Source organism: Bidens hawaiensis, unplaced genomic scaffold (genome assembly GCF_021521415.1).
Source record: "Bidens hawaiensis isolate Kalapana, Puna unplaced genomic scaffold, B.hawaiensis_p1.1 tig00009619_1, whole genome shotgun sequence".
In the NCBI taxonomy this organism is placed as follows: Eukaryota; Viridiplantae; Streptophyta; class Magnoliopsida; order Asterales; family Asteraceae; genus Bidens; species Bidens hawaiensis.
In genome coordinates, this window is record NW_027491720.1 from 759,427 (window position 1) to 774,950 (window position 15,524).

Genomic DNA, 15,524 nt, shown 5'->3' on the forward strand with positions numbered 1-15,524 from the left:
CGCTAATAATAACAATAATAATGTTCTTTCCAATGTGATGTAGTGATAAGAAACTTGGGTTTTAAATGAAGACTGGCATTCGTTTCCCACTTACAACACTTTGGAGAGGCATGGATGATTCAATGAAGGAAGATCGAGATCTTTGTGATCTCCGGTTCAATCCTAGGGGTAAATGGCGTCTGAATTTTATCACCAGTGGGTTTCTTTGGAGCTGGAGATAACCATACAACTGGGTTGGGCCAGCTGACGGTGACATTTTATCATTGGGTCAACCTCATAAAGAGTACCTAGTCAATTAACTGTTTGTCGGTAATTTAAATATTAATAATAATAATAATAATAATAATGACATTCTTTTACATTAAAAGCAAAAAACCCAAGAAATAAAAAAACAAATCTTTTGTGCCAAACTCGTCCTCCTTGTTTCCCACCAGCCGTTGTCAAGATCTTCTTTCACACCTTAATTCCATTAAAATCACATCAATCTCTGATTCAATTACAAAAAAATATTAATTTTTAAAACCCATCTGGGCTTTGTTTTGTTTTGATTGATTTCATCACAAAACACCCAGATAATGGGTTTTTAATTTTTAATTTTTTTAATTCCAATTTTATTAATTTAATCATTTCTTGATGTGGGTTTGTTGAGATTTGAGGAATTTAATAATGGGTTTTATTAAAAATTTGATTTTGATAATGGGTTTTTGAAGCTGTGTTAAAATCTTGAAATTTGTTCTTTATTTCAAGATTTTTCAAAATTAGGTTTTAGGGTTTCAGTTATGCCTTTGATACTGCTCCATTAGCTATAAAGCTTCAATTTTTATATAAAATTTTCATCAATTTTGTAATTTTTAAGTTTTTGGAGTAGTGATATTGATCAAATTTGTTTTTTTTTTAATAAAAATATTGAAATTAAAATATTATAATGTCTGGTGGAACACCAACTGCTGGTGGGCTAATGAGGCAAAGGCATAGTCAAGGGTATGCAAGTTCAAGTGGTGATGATCTTGAAGATGATGCTTGTTCAAGAATTCGGACTCAGTCGCCTCGGACTCAGTCACCTCGGGCTCAATCGCCGCCTAAATTTAGTGAAACGAGAACATGGATTGAGGTTTTAGAGAATGTGATTTGGCTTGGTTCCGCGGTTTTTATAATATATTTGGGAGATTGGCATTCCAACTTGATTTACATCTTGATTCATGATGGTAGGATTAAAAGGTTAGTTTTTATATGATTATGTTGTATTTTGTCCAAAAGTATGATGCATTTTTATGCTTATGTAATTTGGACTCTGATTTGATGTTTAAGATAATTGAAAGAATTTGAATAATGGGTTCTTTGGGGAAGTTATGCACATAGCACTGAACGTTTAGTGAACCGTTTGTGAATTGTTCGTTTGGAAGTTCGTTTATGAACAAAACTTTTTGTTCATTTAGTTAAATGAATGAAGATGGAACACATGTCTCATTCGTTTATGTTCATGAACATTTGTTTATTATGTTCATTCGTTTACGTTCATTTATGTTCGTCAGTTTAAGTTCGTTTGTATATTCATTTAATTTTTTAGGTCCATTACGTTTTATTTTGGTTTTATGAAATTAATATATCATCTATTACCGTTTGTTTTACTTAAAAAATTAGAGTCCACAGATTAATGCTATTTATATTCAGTTGGTGTTCCGTTAGTTATGTTCCTTCATACATGCTCAGTTATGTTCGTCCGTTTACATTCGTGAGCCTTTCGTTTATACAATTAATGAATGAACATAAACAAACACGGACACATTCATTTTCATAACGAACAAGTAATCCCTGTTCGTGTTCGATCGTTTTTTTCATTTAAAGTTAAACGAACGAACATGAACATGTCTCGTTCGTGTTTGTTCGGTTCATTTACAGGCCTAGATGCAGATAATATAGAAAGAAAGTAGAAGATAGAGAGTTAATAGGGGATATTCTACTTTTTTTTTGTTATTTGAAATATTCTTGATTCAAAGAAGTATTTTTCCTTTCATGATAGTGTAGTGCATAAAGATAATCACATAATTTTAAGTAGCTTATTTCATCGAAAAGGGTAAATTCGTAATTTTGAACCAACAAGAATAATCATTATGAAACAAATAATCCTAAACTGCTTATCTCGCCAAAAGGGTAAATTTTTTCATGTTTTTTTGTTTGTTTATTTTGCTTAATATTTTTATTATGTATGCAGGATACCATTATATCTTGGGTTATTTGGTGTCAGCTTAAATGTTGCCTATTTCGTGTATACAAGTATGTTAGTATTTGGTGTCCGAAAATCAAGTGAAAGGTGGGAGTTATCCAGTATAGACGCCCTGCCGTATCTTACAACAGTCGGACTCCTATCTTTTTGTATGTAAGTAATTCTTGTAACCCTTTGGTTATATCAAATATGGTGTTTGGATGTGCGTTTAAGCTGATTATAAGATTAATACAAAATTACGAAACTACCCCTAATGTCTTCGAAAACACATAAACATGTTTTAATTAAAATTGTTTTTCCATGTCGATTTGCAGGTTCTGTTTTGCTTTGTGGCCAATTTGGAGTTTCTTGACCCTCCCACTTGTGGTAACCGAACATGATCACTCGTTTCGGTCATAATTTGAAAAACGAGCAATTTCATATGAATAACTGATATCAAATATACCACATTTTAAAAACTTAAATTTCATATTTTCTCGTTTCTGTAAATAAATATTATAGTATGACCGTTATACCCTTCTCTTCTTTTACACTCAAAACTCTCATGTTCTGATGCAAGTTTTAAAGGAAGGGTATAAAAGTCATAAATTTGAAAGTGCGTATAATTTGATATAATGATTTTTATTGTCGGTCCAAAGTTACGAGGGTGTATATGAAGTTGGTCCTTTAAAGTGTGAAATTACCAAACTACCCTTAACATTCGGTTCTTGGTTCTTTGCAGTTCACATTGTTCATGGCAGGCATGGTCATACTGCCATACATGGTTCTTGGGACATTCAAGCAGCAGCAACCATCAGATATGTTCCGTATCGATTGAAAATCATTTGTGTATATTATTCATAGTAAACGATACTAACAACAGAACAGACGAGTGTTTCGTGAATCAGTCAACGTCTTTTGTTTTAGAAAAAACAGAACAGAAATTTGAGAAAGTAGAAAGAATCGCAGGTAAGATCATGTTAGAACAGATAGAAACGAAACGAGGTTCATAGTGATTGATATATAGGTGTTATTAGAGGTGGACAACAAAACCGGTTCCTGGAACCGGTTCGGTGGAACCGAACCGGTTCCTACCCGTTTTTCGTAGGAACCGGTTCGGTTCCGTTTCAACCCGACGATCCGGGACCGGTTTGACATTTTTGGAGGTGGATCGGGTAGGAACCGGAACCGAACCGGAACCGGTTCTGGAACCGGTTCGACCGGAACCGGTTCAGAACCGGTTCTAGCCGTTGGAGTAGTTCTAGCCGTTGGGAAACGGTTTTATGGCCGTTTTTTGACCGTTGGGGTCAAAAATGGCCGTTTTTTGGCTCCCCAAACACCCCACTACTAGTATAAATAGGTATTTGGTGTAATGGGTTCATCACAACACTCAAAACGCAAACCCGAACGCAAAATAATACAAAAAAACGCTATTACAACGTTCTGAGTTCTCTAATCTCTTGTTTTCTCTTCTTCTATATTCATATTTGTTGTTATGGCTGCCTCACAATCATCGGTTGGTCAAGGTTCCACCGCCGGACCAAGTTTCGTTCGTATTGTACCTCATAATCGTAATCAAGAGATTTTGTGCAATTGGGATTTGGAATTGAGTGACCATTCATTGAAGGCTCGGTGCAAGTTTTGTGGGATTTATTTAAACCCACTTTCGAATTCAAATTTGAAGAAACACATCGAAAGACCGTATTGCAGGGCGTTGAAACAGAACGTCGAGTCGCAACAAACGCAAATGGATAGTGAAGGCGGAATATTTACATACCAAATTGATCGAGTTCAAGATCGTATGGCGAAGTTTGTGATTCAAGAAGCTTTGCCGTTTAGCCACTTCGACAACCCTCGCTTAACCGCCATGATTCGAGATACGCTTCAACCACAATACACTCACGTAAGTCGTCATACTCTTAAACGTTATTGTTTAAAATTGTGGAAGAAGGCCAAAGAGGTACTAATTGCATATTTTGAAAATATAAATACGGGAATAAACTTAACTAGTGATGTTTGGTCGGCTCCACATGGTCTACCCGAATCTTATCTTTGTGTCGCCGCTCATTGGGTAGACCCGTCATCGTGGGAAATGATGAAACGCACCATTGCTTTCGAACTCTTTGAGTATCCACATACGGGAGATAATTTGTTTGAAATTTTAGATTATGTTATAAAAACTTATAAACTAGAAAATAAAATATTTTCAATTGCATTTGATAACGCGTCGAATAATACATCGGCGGTTGATAAATTAAAATTAAAATATACGCCGATTTGCAATTGTGTATTTTTTCACTCAAGGTGTGTTGCACATATCATTAATTTAATCGTGCAAGACGGACTTGCTTCGGATGAGGTTACATCGGTTATAAACGATTTTAGAGTAATGCTACATGAAGTTTTTAAGAAAAGTAAAAAAAGACAAATGGATTATAGAAAATTTTGTAAAGATACGGGAAGAAAAGCTTTGGGAGCTAATTGGGATGTACCTCATCGATGGAATTCCACTTGCATAATGTTTCAAAGTGCTTTGAAACAAAGAGAAACTTTACAAATGTTTCATTCTAGTCTTGCCGAGAATGATTTGGCAATCCCCTTTTCAAATGAGAAATGGGAAATTATCAATGACTTATCGACTTTTCTTGAAGTTTTTAAAACATCAACTACGAAACTATCGGGAACGTATTATCCGAAAAGTCCCTTGGTTCTTTCGGAGTTATTTTTAATCGTTAACAATCTTAAAGAATTTGAAAATAAAAGTCCAATGTTTTCAAACATCATATTACCAATGAAGTTTAAATTAAAAAAATACTTTCTTGAATTGCCACCGATTTTTACTTGCGCCGCCGCTTTAAACCTAATGTTAAATGTTACGGGGGTTGAATGTGTGATAGACGAAATTTTTTCAGCCTTAGATATGCATGAAGTTGACTCAAACTTTTCAACAGAGGCACAAAATGATTTTAACTTGAATTTTAAATTTATGTATGACTTTTATATAAATAAATATGGGTCAAACATACACATGCCTACGCCGGGGGGGGGGGGGGGTCTTCATCAAGTTCAAGTGCTACTAGAGTACGAGACCCCATGATTAGCCTTATGAACACCGTTCGCAACGTAACGGCTAAAAAACAAAGGGGTAACACCCCTTCAAGCGAACTAGGAAGGTATAGTGCATATGATTTCTCTACCGGTTTATCCGAAGAGGAATATGGCACTTTTGATGTTTTGGCTTGGTGGAAGGTAAAGGAAACCGAGTTTTCGATTCTTGCCACCATGGCCCGTGATTTACTAACCGCCCAAGCTTCTACGGTAGCTTCGGAATCTGCTTTTTCTCTTAGTGGCAGGGTAATATCGGTGAGAAGAACAAGACTGAATTCGGAGTCGGTGGAGATGTGCATTTGCTTGAAGGATCACTTGGACTCAATCGATCGTGTTCAACACGTAACCACTCTGGAAGACGAAACACCACTTGATGTTCGAGTGCACGACGAACAAGAAGGCGTTTCTACAAGTAATTCTGATGAATAAGTCGCCACTCAATAATTACGACGAACAGGAAGGCTTTTCTAGAAATAATATGTCACAACTTTATATTTATAAGTTTAATGTTTTCTTAGTTTGTTTTTGAATATTTTAAAACATGTAACCTTTTTTTTGAACTTCTTAAAGTAAATAAAATGAATTTTATGTTAATTGTTTTTTTTATTTAACATGTTATACAAATACGAATCTTATAACACCGCTCTTGATTATAATTCAGCATTTGACTTGCGTAAGCCAAAAGACTATAATACATAGCAAACTCAACAAATGTAACACGATACAGATTTAAGTTCACCATTACACGATACAGACTAATCAATTCAAACACGCTGACACTCATAGCATTAAGTTCAATATGTTGTTTACCATTGCTCTGTGGGTGAACAACAAAAGTAGCATGAGCCTTTTCAGAAATCAGAAGAACACAAATCATCACCTACACAAGCAGCGGAAACGAAAAACGAAAAAAAAAATAATATTTTACACTGTAACCGGTTGGAACCGGTTACAGTGTAAGAACCGGTTTAGGAACCGGTTCCACCGGTTCCGGGTCCGAGGGTTGGGGAACCGGTTCGGTTCCCTAACCGGTTCGACCATGGAACCGGTTTAAACAGTAATGTTGACTAATGGAACCGGTTCTGAACCGGTTCCGGTTCCTTTGACCAACCCGATTTGATCACCTATAGGTGTTATATGCCTGGATTTTATATATGGTATGAATGCAATGATACACAAACTTTTGGTACAAACATTTGAGATGTTCATTATGTTTGGATGTATAATTGATTACAAAAGAATAGAGCTATACACACACTTCATACCTGAATATGAACTTTTTGCCAAATCACACGGGTTGTATGACCTATATGGTCTATGATATGGTTCATATGGACCTGTGTAAGGTGTTGTATGAGATGCGATATGGGCTTGTATAACTTTATTGAAACTGACTGATGTGATAGTGGTGTGTTGTGTGAGAAGTCTTACAGGTCATTTATATGGCCCGTACAGTGTGACAGGTTTGTAGTTTGCAAAAGTCATATAGCTCATATAACCTCATACGGTTCATATGATGTGACTAACACATATGATATGACAAGCATGATGGTGTGCACTTTTGGGGGTAGATCACCCTTGGCAATTCTTCTTAATCATCGCTTAACAATACATATAAGTTTTGAACGAATATTATACTTTTTTAGAATGAAATATATGTCAGTAAGTTTAGTAATTTTCCGTTAATTTAAACACATCAATGTCTTAAACTTGATGACTTGAATGTCCATTGATGTGCAAGCTTGATGACAACTTGAAATCAAAGTTTTAACTCGTTTGGTTGCCCATCAATACAATGAGACCTATATATTCCCATTTTGCTTTTATTCGTTGCGTGATTTAGATACGTGGTCGACGTTTTAAGAATATAGATATTGAAATCTGACTCGATTAATTCGCCCAAACTCGTTTTTAGCCAAAAAGGGTGTTTTAACGTACCGAAAGAGATGGTTTCAACAATTGTGTAACATAAACGAACATAAAACCCAATATTTTATTAATAATGAAAGATCCGAATAAACCAAAACGGGTCGGGTTTCCGATACAAAAACAAATACACGTTAAACCGAAAATGGCGAATGTCACATCGCCCATACTCTGTACAACTTCCTCTTTCCTTGATTTTCTACAAATGTTCGACTCGAAAACATTTTCATTGTGTTTTAGAAGGTATGCTAGCTAAAAACATGATTATTCATACCTAACAATTGTATGGTAAATAAATAATGTTACAAAAGTTTAATATAACTATAGTTTATAATAGAAACACAACAAACATGCAACTTAACAAGGAGTATATATAACCATTTAATCTGTCATTAGATTCACACAATTACAAGCAACTTATCATTGAGTTCAAATATAGAGTTCATGGTTACAATCAATTATACAACCAACCATCTTCAAATTGTTTTAAAACCCATTTTTATTTTATATTTTCCTAAAAAGGTTTTAAATATTTTAAATCTGAATGCGAGGAAAGAATGATGGTAGATTCTAAATGGTCTTAGATTGAGATAGGTAAGATTTAGCCAACGAGAAACACTCGTTTTTTCGCCTCTTATATTCGTTGTATCTCAGGAAGAAATATTCAAGATAATCGAATTCTTCGATGTCTGACATTTTGGCCTGCCATGTAATGATTCAAGCCGTTAAGATATGATATGATATTAAAACCCGTGTTCAAAATCTAGGATGCATGGTGTCCGTTCTTGTTATGTTTATCTCTAACATGTCAAATGAAAAATAATGTCCTAAGATTATTGTCCACAAATAAACAAAAACACAATTTAAGATCCGTGCATTCTAGGGGTTTCATTTGTTCGATTTAGGTTTATTTGAGTTATTCGGTTAGGTTTGTTTGACTAAAAATCGAATAACCATTTTTAACTAAATTTACCGGTTTTAAATATTAAATTTATTTTGTTTATGTTCTGAGCAACATCACATTCTTTAACATATTCTAAGACCTAAAACCAAGAGCGCAAAACCAAAATAAAACGTACCAAACCCGAAAATTATCATAAAAATACAAAACTTAAAAAACTATAAAAATGGGTACTCGGTAAACCAAATTAAACAAATTTCATAACCAGACCGAATAAGAATTTGGTTCGGTTTTTGGTTTAATCAGTTCCTAACCGAATGATGGACACCTCTAGACTACAATCAATGCAGATTTCAATTAGTATAAAGACAGCTTTACCCTTAACGCTTTTAAGGTATCAGTTGACGTGGAACACTTACCCGTTTTAACGAAAACTGTATTGAGGAAAATGTTAGCAAGTTACAACAATCTATCTTTTAAAAGTGGACAACTATTTTAGGGCAAATCAAACATGCTAATAGTCACACCAAGTTTATTTTTTATGAAATAAAAACTTTATAAAATATTATATTGATCTGAAAACTAAATATTTATTTAAAAACCGAATATGTTTCGGGTCAACCCAACATATTTTGATGTGTTAACCAACCCATTCAACAACCAGCCCGCCCAAACATTAATATAATGATAAGAGTGCTTCGAGATCGTTATCCGGTACCTGGATTAAAGCCCATAAAGCCCAATACAAGTGTGAAGCCAGCATGTAGCATGTAGTCTCAACATAGAGTGCTTCAAGATCGCTATCGGGTACCTGGTTCAAAGGGTATTTGATAAGGTTTGATATATATGATGATTGTGATAGATAGAGTGAAGATCGTATAATAGGGATAAGATGGAAGAACGATTGTATTAACGAAAACGTAAAGGTTACAAGTTCCGGGCCTAGCCCTATCTCACTGCATAAGCAGGAGCCATGGCAATGCCATATGCAACATAAACATACTCCCCTCTCCCTATTGGCTATTGATACCTATTTATAGAAATATAATTACACTTAACCCCCTCCCAAAATAGACAAATGACAATTAAGACTAAAACTAGAGCATGATTCCTATCAGTATTTTTGTCATTTTTTCCGAAAGTGTTCCTCGCTTTCAAATGATTTCAATCTTCTATATTGATTCATTCAAACAAATTATATAGCATTTTAATAGCATAGTAAGAAAATGTTGTTTGGTCAACACAACCATGCCCGACCCGTTGACCCGCACAATAACTACCCATTAAAAAGAGCACGCATTAATTACATACCTCATCCGGTTTTTCAGGGTTCAAGTAATGCCTGAAGAAATGATATTGTTCATCCTTTGACGGGTACCTATATAATTAATAACTTCTTTAATTAGACACTTTAAAAGATTTACATTTAAATATATTTGGGATGGTGTTTGACCCGTTAAACCTGCCCCACACGATCCATTTGACATTTCATCAAGGAACAAAGAAGATGGCTTACAAGGTGTAGTCACATTCAAAACCCGCGTATTCGTTGAAGTGATTTCCAATGTCAAAACCTCGGTAACTATACAATCCGTATTCAAAATCTATGAAGTAGAGTTTTTCTGTTCCAAAATAATATTAAAAAACAATATTATTGCAATTATGATTTATAATCCAAATCTTCAATAATAAGCTTAAAATAGTTGACTCACCTTCATCATCATTCAACATTAAATTCCCGGAAAGCAAGTCATTGTGAGCAAAGACGACTGGAGCATTAAGATGACCTGTCAATTCCTGTCTCATAAATCACCAAACATTTCTACACAAATAAACTCTGGTTCTTTTAAATTTAAAGGAGTTTAACATAAAAAATGTATAAAATGATATTTTCTTTAACTTTGAATAAAGAAAGTGATATTGTGAAACTAAAATAGTCATAAAATAAAATTACCTTGAGATTTTTAATTTCAGTCTCAACTTCCGTAAAGGAAATTTTCTTGTACATATTCTGCTTCTGACGATCATCAAATGTAAGATTGGATGCTGTAACCAGGAAAAAAAACTTAATATTTCAGCACTTTATTAATGATTTACTGCAAAGAAAGACCACTAGCAGGAAGAACTAATAAGAATGAAAAAAATATATACCTTTTTTTAAAAATTTAAAGATGTCATTCCACAGCTGTGGTTCCTTGGATCCAGGAATATCTACCTGATGGAAACTTTTAAGTTGTTTCGCAATTTCAGCAGCCAACTTAGGCTTTCTCATATCTGTAAAACATATAGAAATTAAAATTTATAACAAAATATAAATGACTGTTTAGTTCAAATGATTATGTGCGTCAAGCCTCACATGCATCTAAAAGACTAAAACAATGTTTTGCAATCACAACTATCATTAATTATTAAGACAATTAGGCCTGTAAACGAACCGAACGTTCAGTGAACCGTCTGTGGACTGTTCGACGGGAGTTTGTTTATGTTCGTAGATTTAATAAACAAACATGAACAAAACTTTTTGTTCATTTAATTACACGAACTAACATGAACGCATGTCTCGTTCGTGCATTTATGTTCGGTTATGTTTGTTCATTCGTTTACATTCATTTATGTTCGTTAGTTTACGTATGTTTAAGATTGTTCGTTTATGTATTCATTGTTAGGCCCGCTAAAATTCTGTCTGGTTTTATCAAATTAAAAAATCATTCATTACAATTTAGTCTAGTTCTATTACTTTTTAGGCCCGATATATTAATATTCACGTTTACTTTTAATTGGTGTTTGCTCAGTTATGTTCATTTATAATTTTTCATCTATGTTAAGTTATATCAGTTCATTTATGCTATTAGCAAGCGAACAGAAACAAACATAAACAAGTTCATTTTCTTAGCAAACGTACACGAACAAGAAACCCCTTCGTTTAACTGTTTGTGTAATTGTGTTTGATCATTTGTTCGGTTAAATTTAAACAAATGAACACGAACATGCCTCGTTCATGTCCATTTGATTCGTTTACATGCCTAAAGACAATATTCCAAACACAAAACATATAATAGTACTTAACCTCTTATAAACTTACAGAACTACGAAATTGCGAAAATATGTAACTTTCATACCAGATTAACATTTTTACCTGACGTATCTAGAGTGCGAGCATGTATAAACGATTGCACCATCCCATTGTTAAACGTTCTTAGTAATTTGGGGCCAAATCCTGCAGCCGAGAGGTGGGCAATTGCCTATACATAAAGACAGTAAATAATAATTACAAAGTGAAAATAAGTATATGTAACATATTCCAAAAATAATATTGAAGACGACTTTAGAATTTAAAAAAAAAAGTACACTAAATTTTATGACCATAAGACCAAACTAGCTCGTGCATTTCTTAGTTTTCTCTCTATTTAAGATCATATGTGCTGACATGCAGCAATTACATGATATGGTATTGAAATTATAATATACCTTAGAGCAGTTCATGACAGATAAGATATGGATGATTGATTTTTATTTATTGGTATATTAAACATTTTATTGGTATATTAAACATTTGGAGATGAAGATTCAGACACTAACCTTCAATTCCCTATCACGATTTATAACATATTCCGTATTTGGGCCGTAGATTCTAACGGTCACATGCACCGTATTCCCATTTTCTTCTTCTACAGATACCTTATATACTACAGTAATAAGATACAAATAATAATTAATATGCACACATTGACAGACAAGCAATCAAGCATACTACATATAGTTTAAGATACATACATTTGTTTGTAATGCCACCAGACAATTTTTCAGCAATGAAGTGTGATTCATCCAAATTTGACCAGTGCTTGAACAGATCCTTAAAAAGCTCTCTGTCAAAGTCAAATCCAATCACACACAACAGATAAAACTAAATATACTGGAATTCATAAATCTAGAATATTGTTAAATATGTTCCCTTTTTCTTAACAAATATTTTTGGATTTATCAATTTACTTGACTCATGGGAGCATGAAATGTTTTCAATATAAAATTGTTCTCTCTAATTCAGTTCCACATAAAATATTTGAAGGAAACATTACAAATGAAGCTATATTAAATATTAATCAAATAATTACTACAAAATATTAGCAGATATGTTAGGTGTTATCAAATGAGTAGACCAAAAAGGCATATTTGACTAATTCTTTTCCACATAAAAAAAAGAATTATGGAAACATCAGCAAGCTAACCTCATTACTACTATAATATAAAAATCAGCAAACGTGTGTTACTTTATCAACTTGTTTGACAAAAAGAAGCATTGAATAATTAACAGGTGTTTCAGCTTCATTTTCCTCATAAAAAATTGGATGTTATCAGCGATCGTTAATGTCCATGTATTTCGGAGATATTTAATTAGTTTGTAACGTCCGTGTCTGAATAACGATCCATTCAGACATCAAACTAGTTAAAACATCTCCAATAACATAATAAGTTAATGACACTCAGTTACAAAAATGATTATTTCCTTCATTCGTTCGTTATGTAATCAAATTAAGCTTGAATAATGTAAAATGCATCAGAACACATGAACGAATCCACAAAATTACATAATACCTATCTATCTAGAACAAAAACAGAATTGAGAATGATATTGATAAGTATGTTCCCTTTTTTCTCTACACATATTTTCTGTTTTATCAATTACTTGACTTAAGGAGACACAAAATGATTTGAATATAAAATCGTTATACCTAACTCATTTCAACATAAAAAATTTGGAGGGAACATTAACAAATCACGTTATATTTAATTAATTAATTAAGTAATTACTATAAAATATCAGCAGATATGTTAGGTGTTATCAATTCAGTTGACCAAAAAGGCATATTTTATATTTGTTTTGACCAATTCATTTTCACATAAAATAGTTATGGAAACATCAGCAAGCAACCTCATTACTATAATATAAATACAGCAAACGTGTGTTACTTTATCAACTTGTTTGACAAAAGGAAGCATTGAATAATTAACATGTGTTTCAGCTTTATTGAATAGTTAACATAACATGTGTTTCAGCTTCATTGAATAATGTCCGTGCATTCCATTGATATTTAACTAGTTTGTAACGTCTGTGAATCGATCCTCATCACGTTTTAGTAACGATCGACTCAGACATGAAACTAGTTAAAACATCTCCAAAATGCACGGACATTTCTCCTAATTAACATAATAAGTTAATAACTCACAGTTACAAACACAACAACTTCCTCCGTTTGTTTGTAATCAAATTAAGCTCAAATCAAGTCGAATTCATCCGAATACATGAACGTGTCTACAAATTAACATAAAAACTGTATAATCTAAACAAAACACAAAACTGAGAGGAAATTCAATAAATCAAATCATCGAGTATTTGATTAACAATCAAATTAACCTACGATGCATCAGAACTAACATAATAACCATAGAATTTGAACAACACAGAACCGAGTTTGATTTCACTGAATTGAATCATCGGTTGACAATCAAACTAACCTAAAATCAAGTAAAATGCATCACAAACACGTGAACAAATCCGCAAATCAACATAATAACCGTCTAATCACAACAAAAACAAAACCGAGACTGATTTCAATCATTTCATTGACTCGAATCATCAATTCACAATCAAATTAATCTAAAATCAAGTAAAATGCATCAGAACTAACATAATAACTATCTAAATGACTGATTCCATTGCATCGAATCATCAATTAACCTAAAATCAAGTAAAATACATCATAAACACACTAACGTATCCGCAAATTACCATAACAAGTGTCTAATTCAGTAATTTCAATGAATCAAATCATCAATTCACAATCAAACTAACCTAAAATCAATTAAAATGCATCATAATTAGTTAATCACATGAACATGTTCTCAAACTAACATAATAACCGTCTAATTACAACAAAAACATAACTGAGACTGATTTTATTGACTCGAATCATCAATTCACGATCAATTTAACCTAAAAATAATTCAAACACGTAAACGAATCCGCAAATTAATATAATAACTGTGTGATTATAAAAAATCGAATATTAACATAATAACCGTCTAATTAGAGTCATTTCACTGAATTAAATCATCAATTTAAAATCAAATTAACCTAAAAACAAGTTTTATATACAAATAAACACAATTAAATGAAGCTAACGGTCAATAAGCTTACACGAGATGAGGTTTAATCTCCGGTAATGTAAGCGAGTGGTTAACGGTGAGTGGAGAATTGACGACGTTAATGTCGCCTGAGGAGGCTGCTTCCGTTATGTTTCTGATGTCTACTGCAACCATACGTACCACCGTCCGACGTCCGTTAGTTTTCCGTTAAATCTATTCTATTCTCCGGTGAATGTGAAGTTTGGAATATAAACTGAAATGGCCCTCGAAGTTTATAATAATATTCAGTTACATAGTTAACAATAATGGCCCTCAAAGTTTATAATATATTTTAATATGCCCCTCAAGTTTAAAAGGATGTTCAAAAGGAAATGGACTAGGTTTTCTCTAGGCGTGTTCGTTTCGCAAAAAATCGTGGGAATTCAAAAGAATTGGAATTAAAATCACATGACATAGCGTGTTCGTTTCGTTGGAATTGAAATCTTAATTTTATTTTGATGTGTTCGGTTCAAAGAATTGGAATTGGAATTCAATTCCTTCAAATTCCTTTAAATTAAGGAATTCTAAATTCTTCCAAAATGTGGAGGAATTCGAGGAAATTCATTGGAATCTTATCTCAAGTCTCTCTTTTTCTTTTAATGAGAACAACGAACAAAACATTTTAGTTTTTTTACTTTTTTTTTGTTTTTAATTTATATTTTGAGTTATGATTTTTTATTATTTAATTTTGAATATTTTTTTGAGGGGTTTTAATCTTAATAGAAAACCCATAAAAAAATTCAAAAAAAATATAAAAAAAAATCATAACGCAAAATATAAATAAAAAACAAAAAAATCTAAAAAAAACAAAAATCTTTTCGCCATTATCCTTGTAAAAAAAACCCGATTCATATTCATTTGTCAAACGAACACATAAAGAATATATTTGGATTTCAATCCCCCCCCCCCAACTCCAATTACTATTGGAATGTTCAGATTCCAAATTCAATTCATTCAAATTCTAAATCCTATACAAATTCCAATTTCATTCCATTTCGTGAAACGAACGTGCCCTAAGGGTTTAAATACCTTGACTTAGTCAAAATAAAAAGGCATGTAGGCTAACGAGTAACGATATACATCAACAATTTTTTTAACACGATTACCAATGTTACAATATACATAACAAAAGTATGGTATCAAAATCATCTAGTTTCTTGTTTTTACACTTTTGAGCATCAAATGGTTGATTAGGAGGTATAA

The 15,524-nt window shown here is 32.9% G+C and overlaps 2 protein-coding genes across 2 annotated transcripts; one reads left to right on the forward strand and one right to left on the reverse strand.

Annotated features, from left to right (window-relative positions):
• Positions 1–401: 401 nt before the first annotated feature.
• Positions 402–6,536, forward strand: LOC143533127 (uncharacterized). The gene is made up of 5 exons (XM_077027988.1): positions 402–1,218; positions 2,213–2,377; positions 2,539–2,590; positions 2,946–3,230; positions 6,442–6,536. Exons 1-4 carry the CDS (start codon positions 926–928, stop codon positions 3,039–3,041), a joined length of 606 nt encoding a protein of 201 aa, XP_076884103.1. The 5' UTR covers positions 402–925; the 3' UTR covers positions 3,042–3,230; positions 6,442–6,536.
• Positions 6,537–7,613: 1,077 nt separating this feature from the next.
• On the reverse strand, positions 7,614–14,538 carry LOC143533128 (putative ethanolamine kinase). Its single transcript, XM_077027990.1, has 11 exons — positions 14,335–14,538; positions 11,913–12,004; positions 11,718–11,824; positions 11,275–11,380; positions 10,290–10,412; positions 10,093–10,184; positions 9,851–9,935; positions 9,655–9,760; positions 9,450–9,516; positions 8,857–8,949; positions 7,614–7,939 (listed from the first exon to the last, which is right to left on the reverse strand). The coding sequence occupies exons 1-11, from the start codon at positions 14,454–14,456 to the stop codon at positions 7,808–7,810; spliced, it is 1,125 nt and encodes a 374-aa protein (XP_076884105.1). The 5' UTR covers positions 14,457–14,538; the 3' UTR covers positions 7,614–7,807.
• Between the last annotated feature and the right edge of the window lie 986 nt (positions 14,539–15,524).

Excerpts from the sequence above, each read along its gene's own strand:
- LOC143533127 (XM_077027988.1), top strand. The coding sequence starts at position 926 with ATGTCTGGTGGAACACCAACTGCTGGTGGGCTAATGAGGCAAAGGCAT. Across the intron at positions 1,219-2,212 it reads CATGATGGTAGGATTAAAAG|GATACCATTATATCTTGGGT; the intron begins GTTAGTTTTTAT and ends TTATGTATGCAG. Across the intron at positions 2,378-2,538 it reads GGACTCCTATCTTTTTGTAT|GTTCTGTTTTGCTTTGTGGC; the intron begins GTAAGTAATTCT and ends GTCGATTTGCAG.
- LOC143533128 (XM_077027990.1), bottom strand. The coding sequence starts at position 14,456 with ATGGTTGCAGTAGACATCAGAAACATAACGGAAGCAGCCTCCTCAGGC. Across the intron at positions 12,005-14,334 it reads GAGATTAAACCTCATCTCGT|AGAGCTTTTTAAGGATCTGT; the intron begins GTAAGCTTATTG and ends TGACTTTGACAG. Across the intron at positions 7,940-8,856 it reads CTTTATGGGCTTTAATCCAG|GCCAAAATGTCAGACATCGA; the intron begins GTACCGGATAAC and ends ATTACATGGCAG.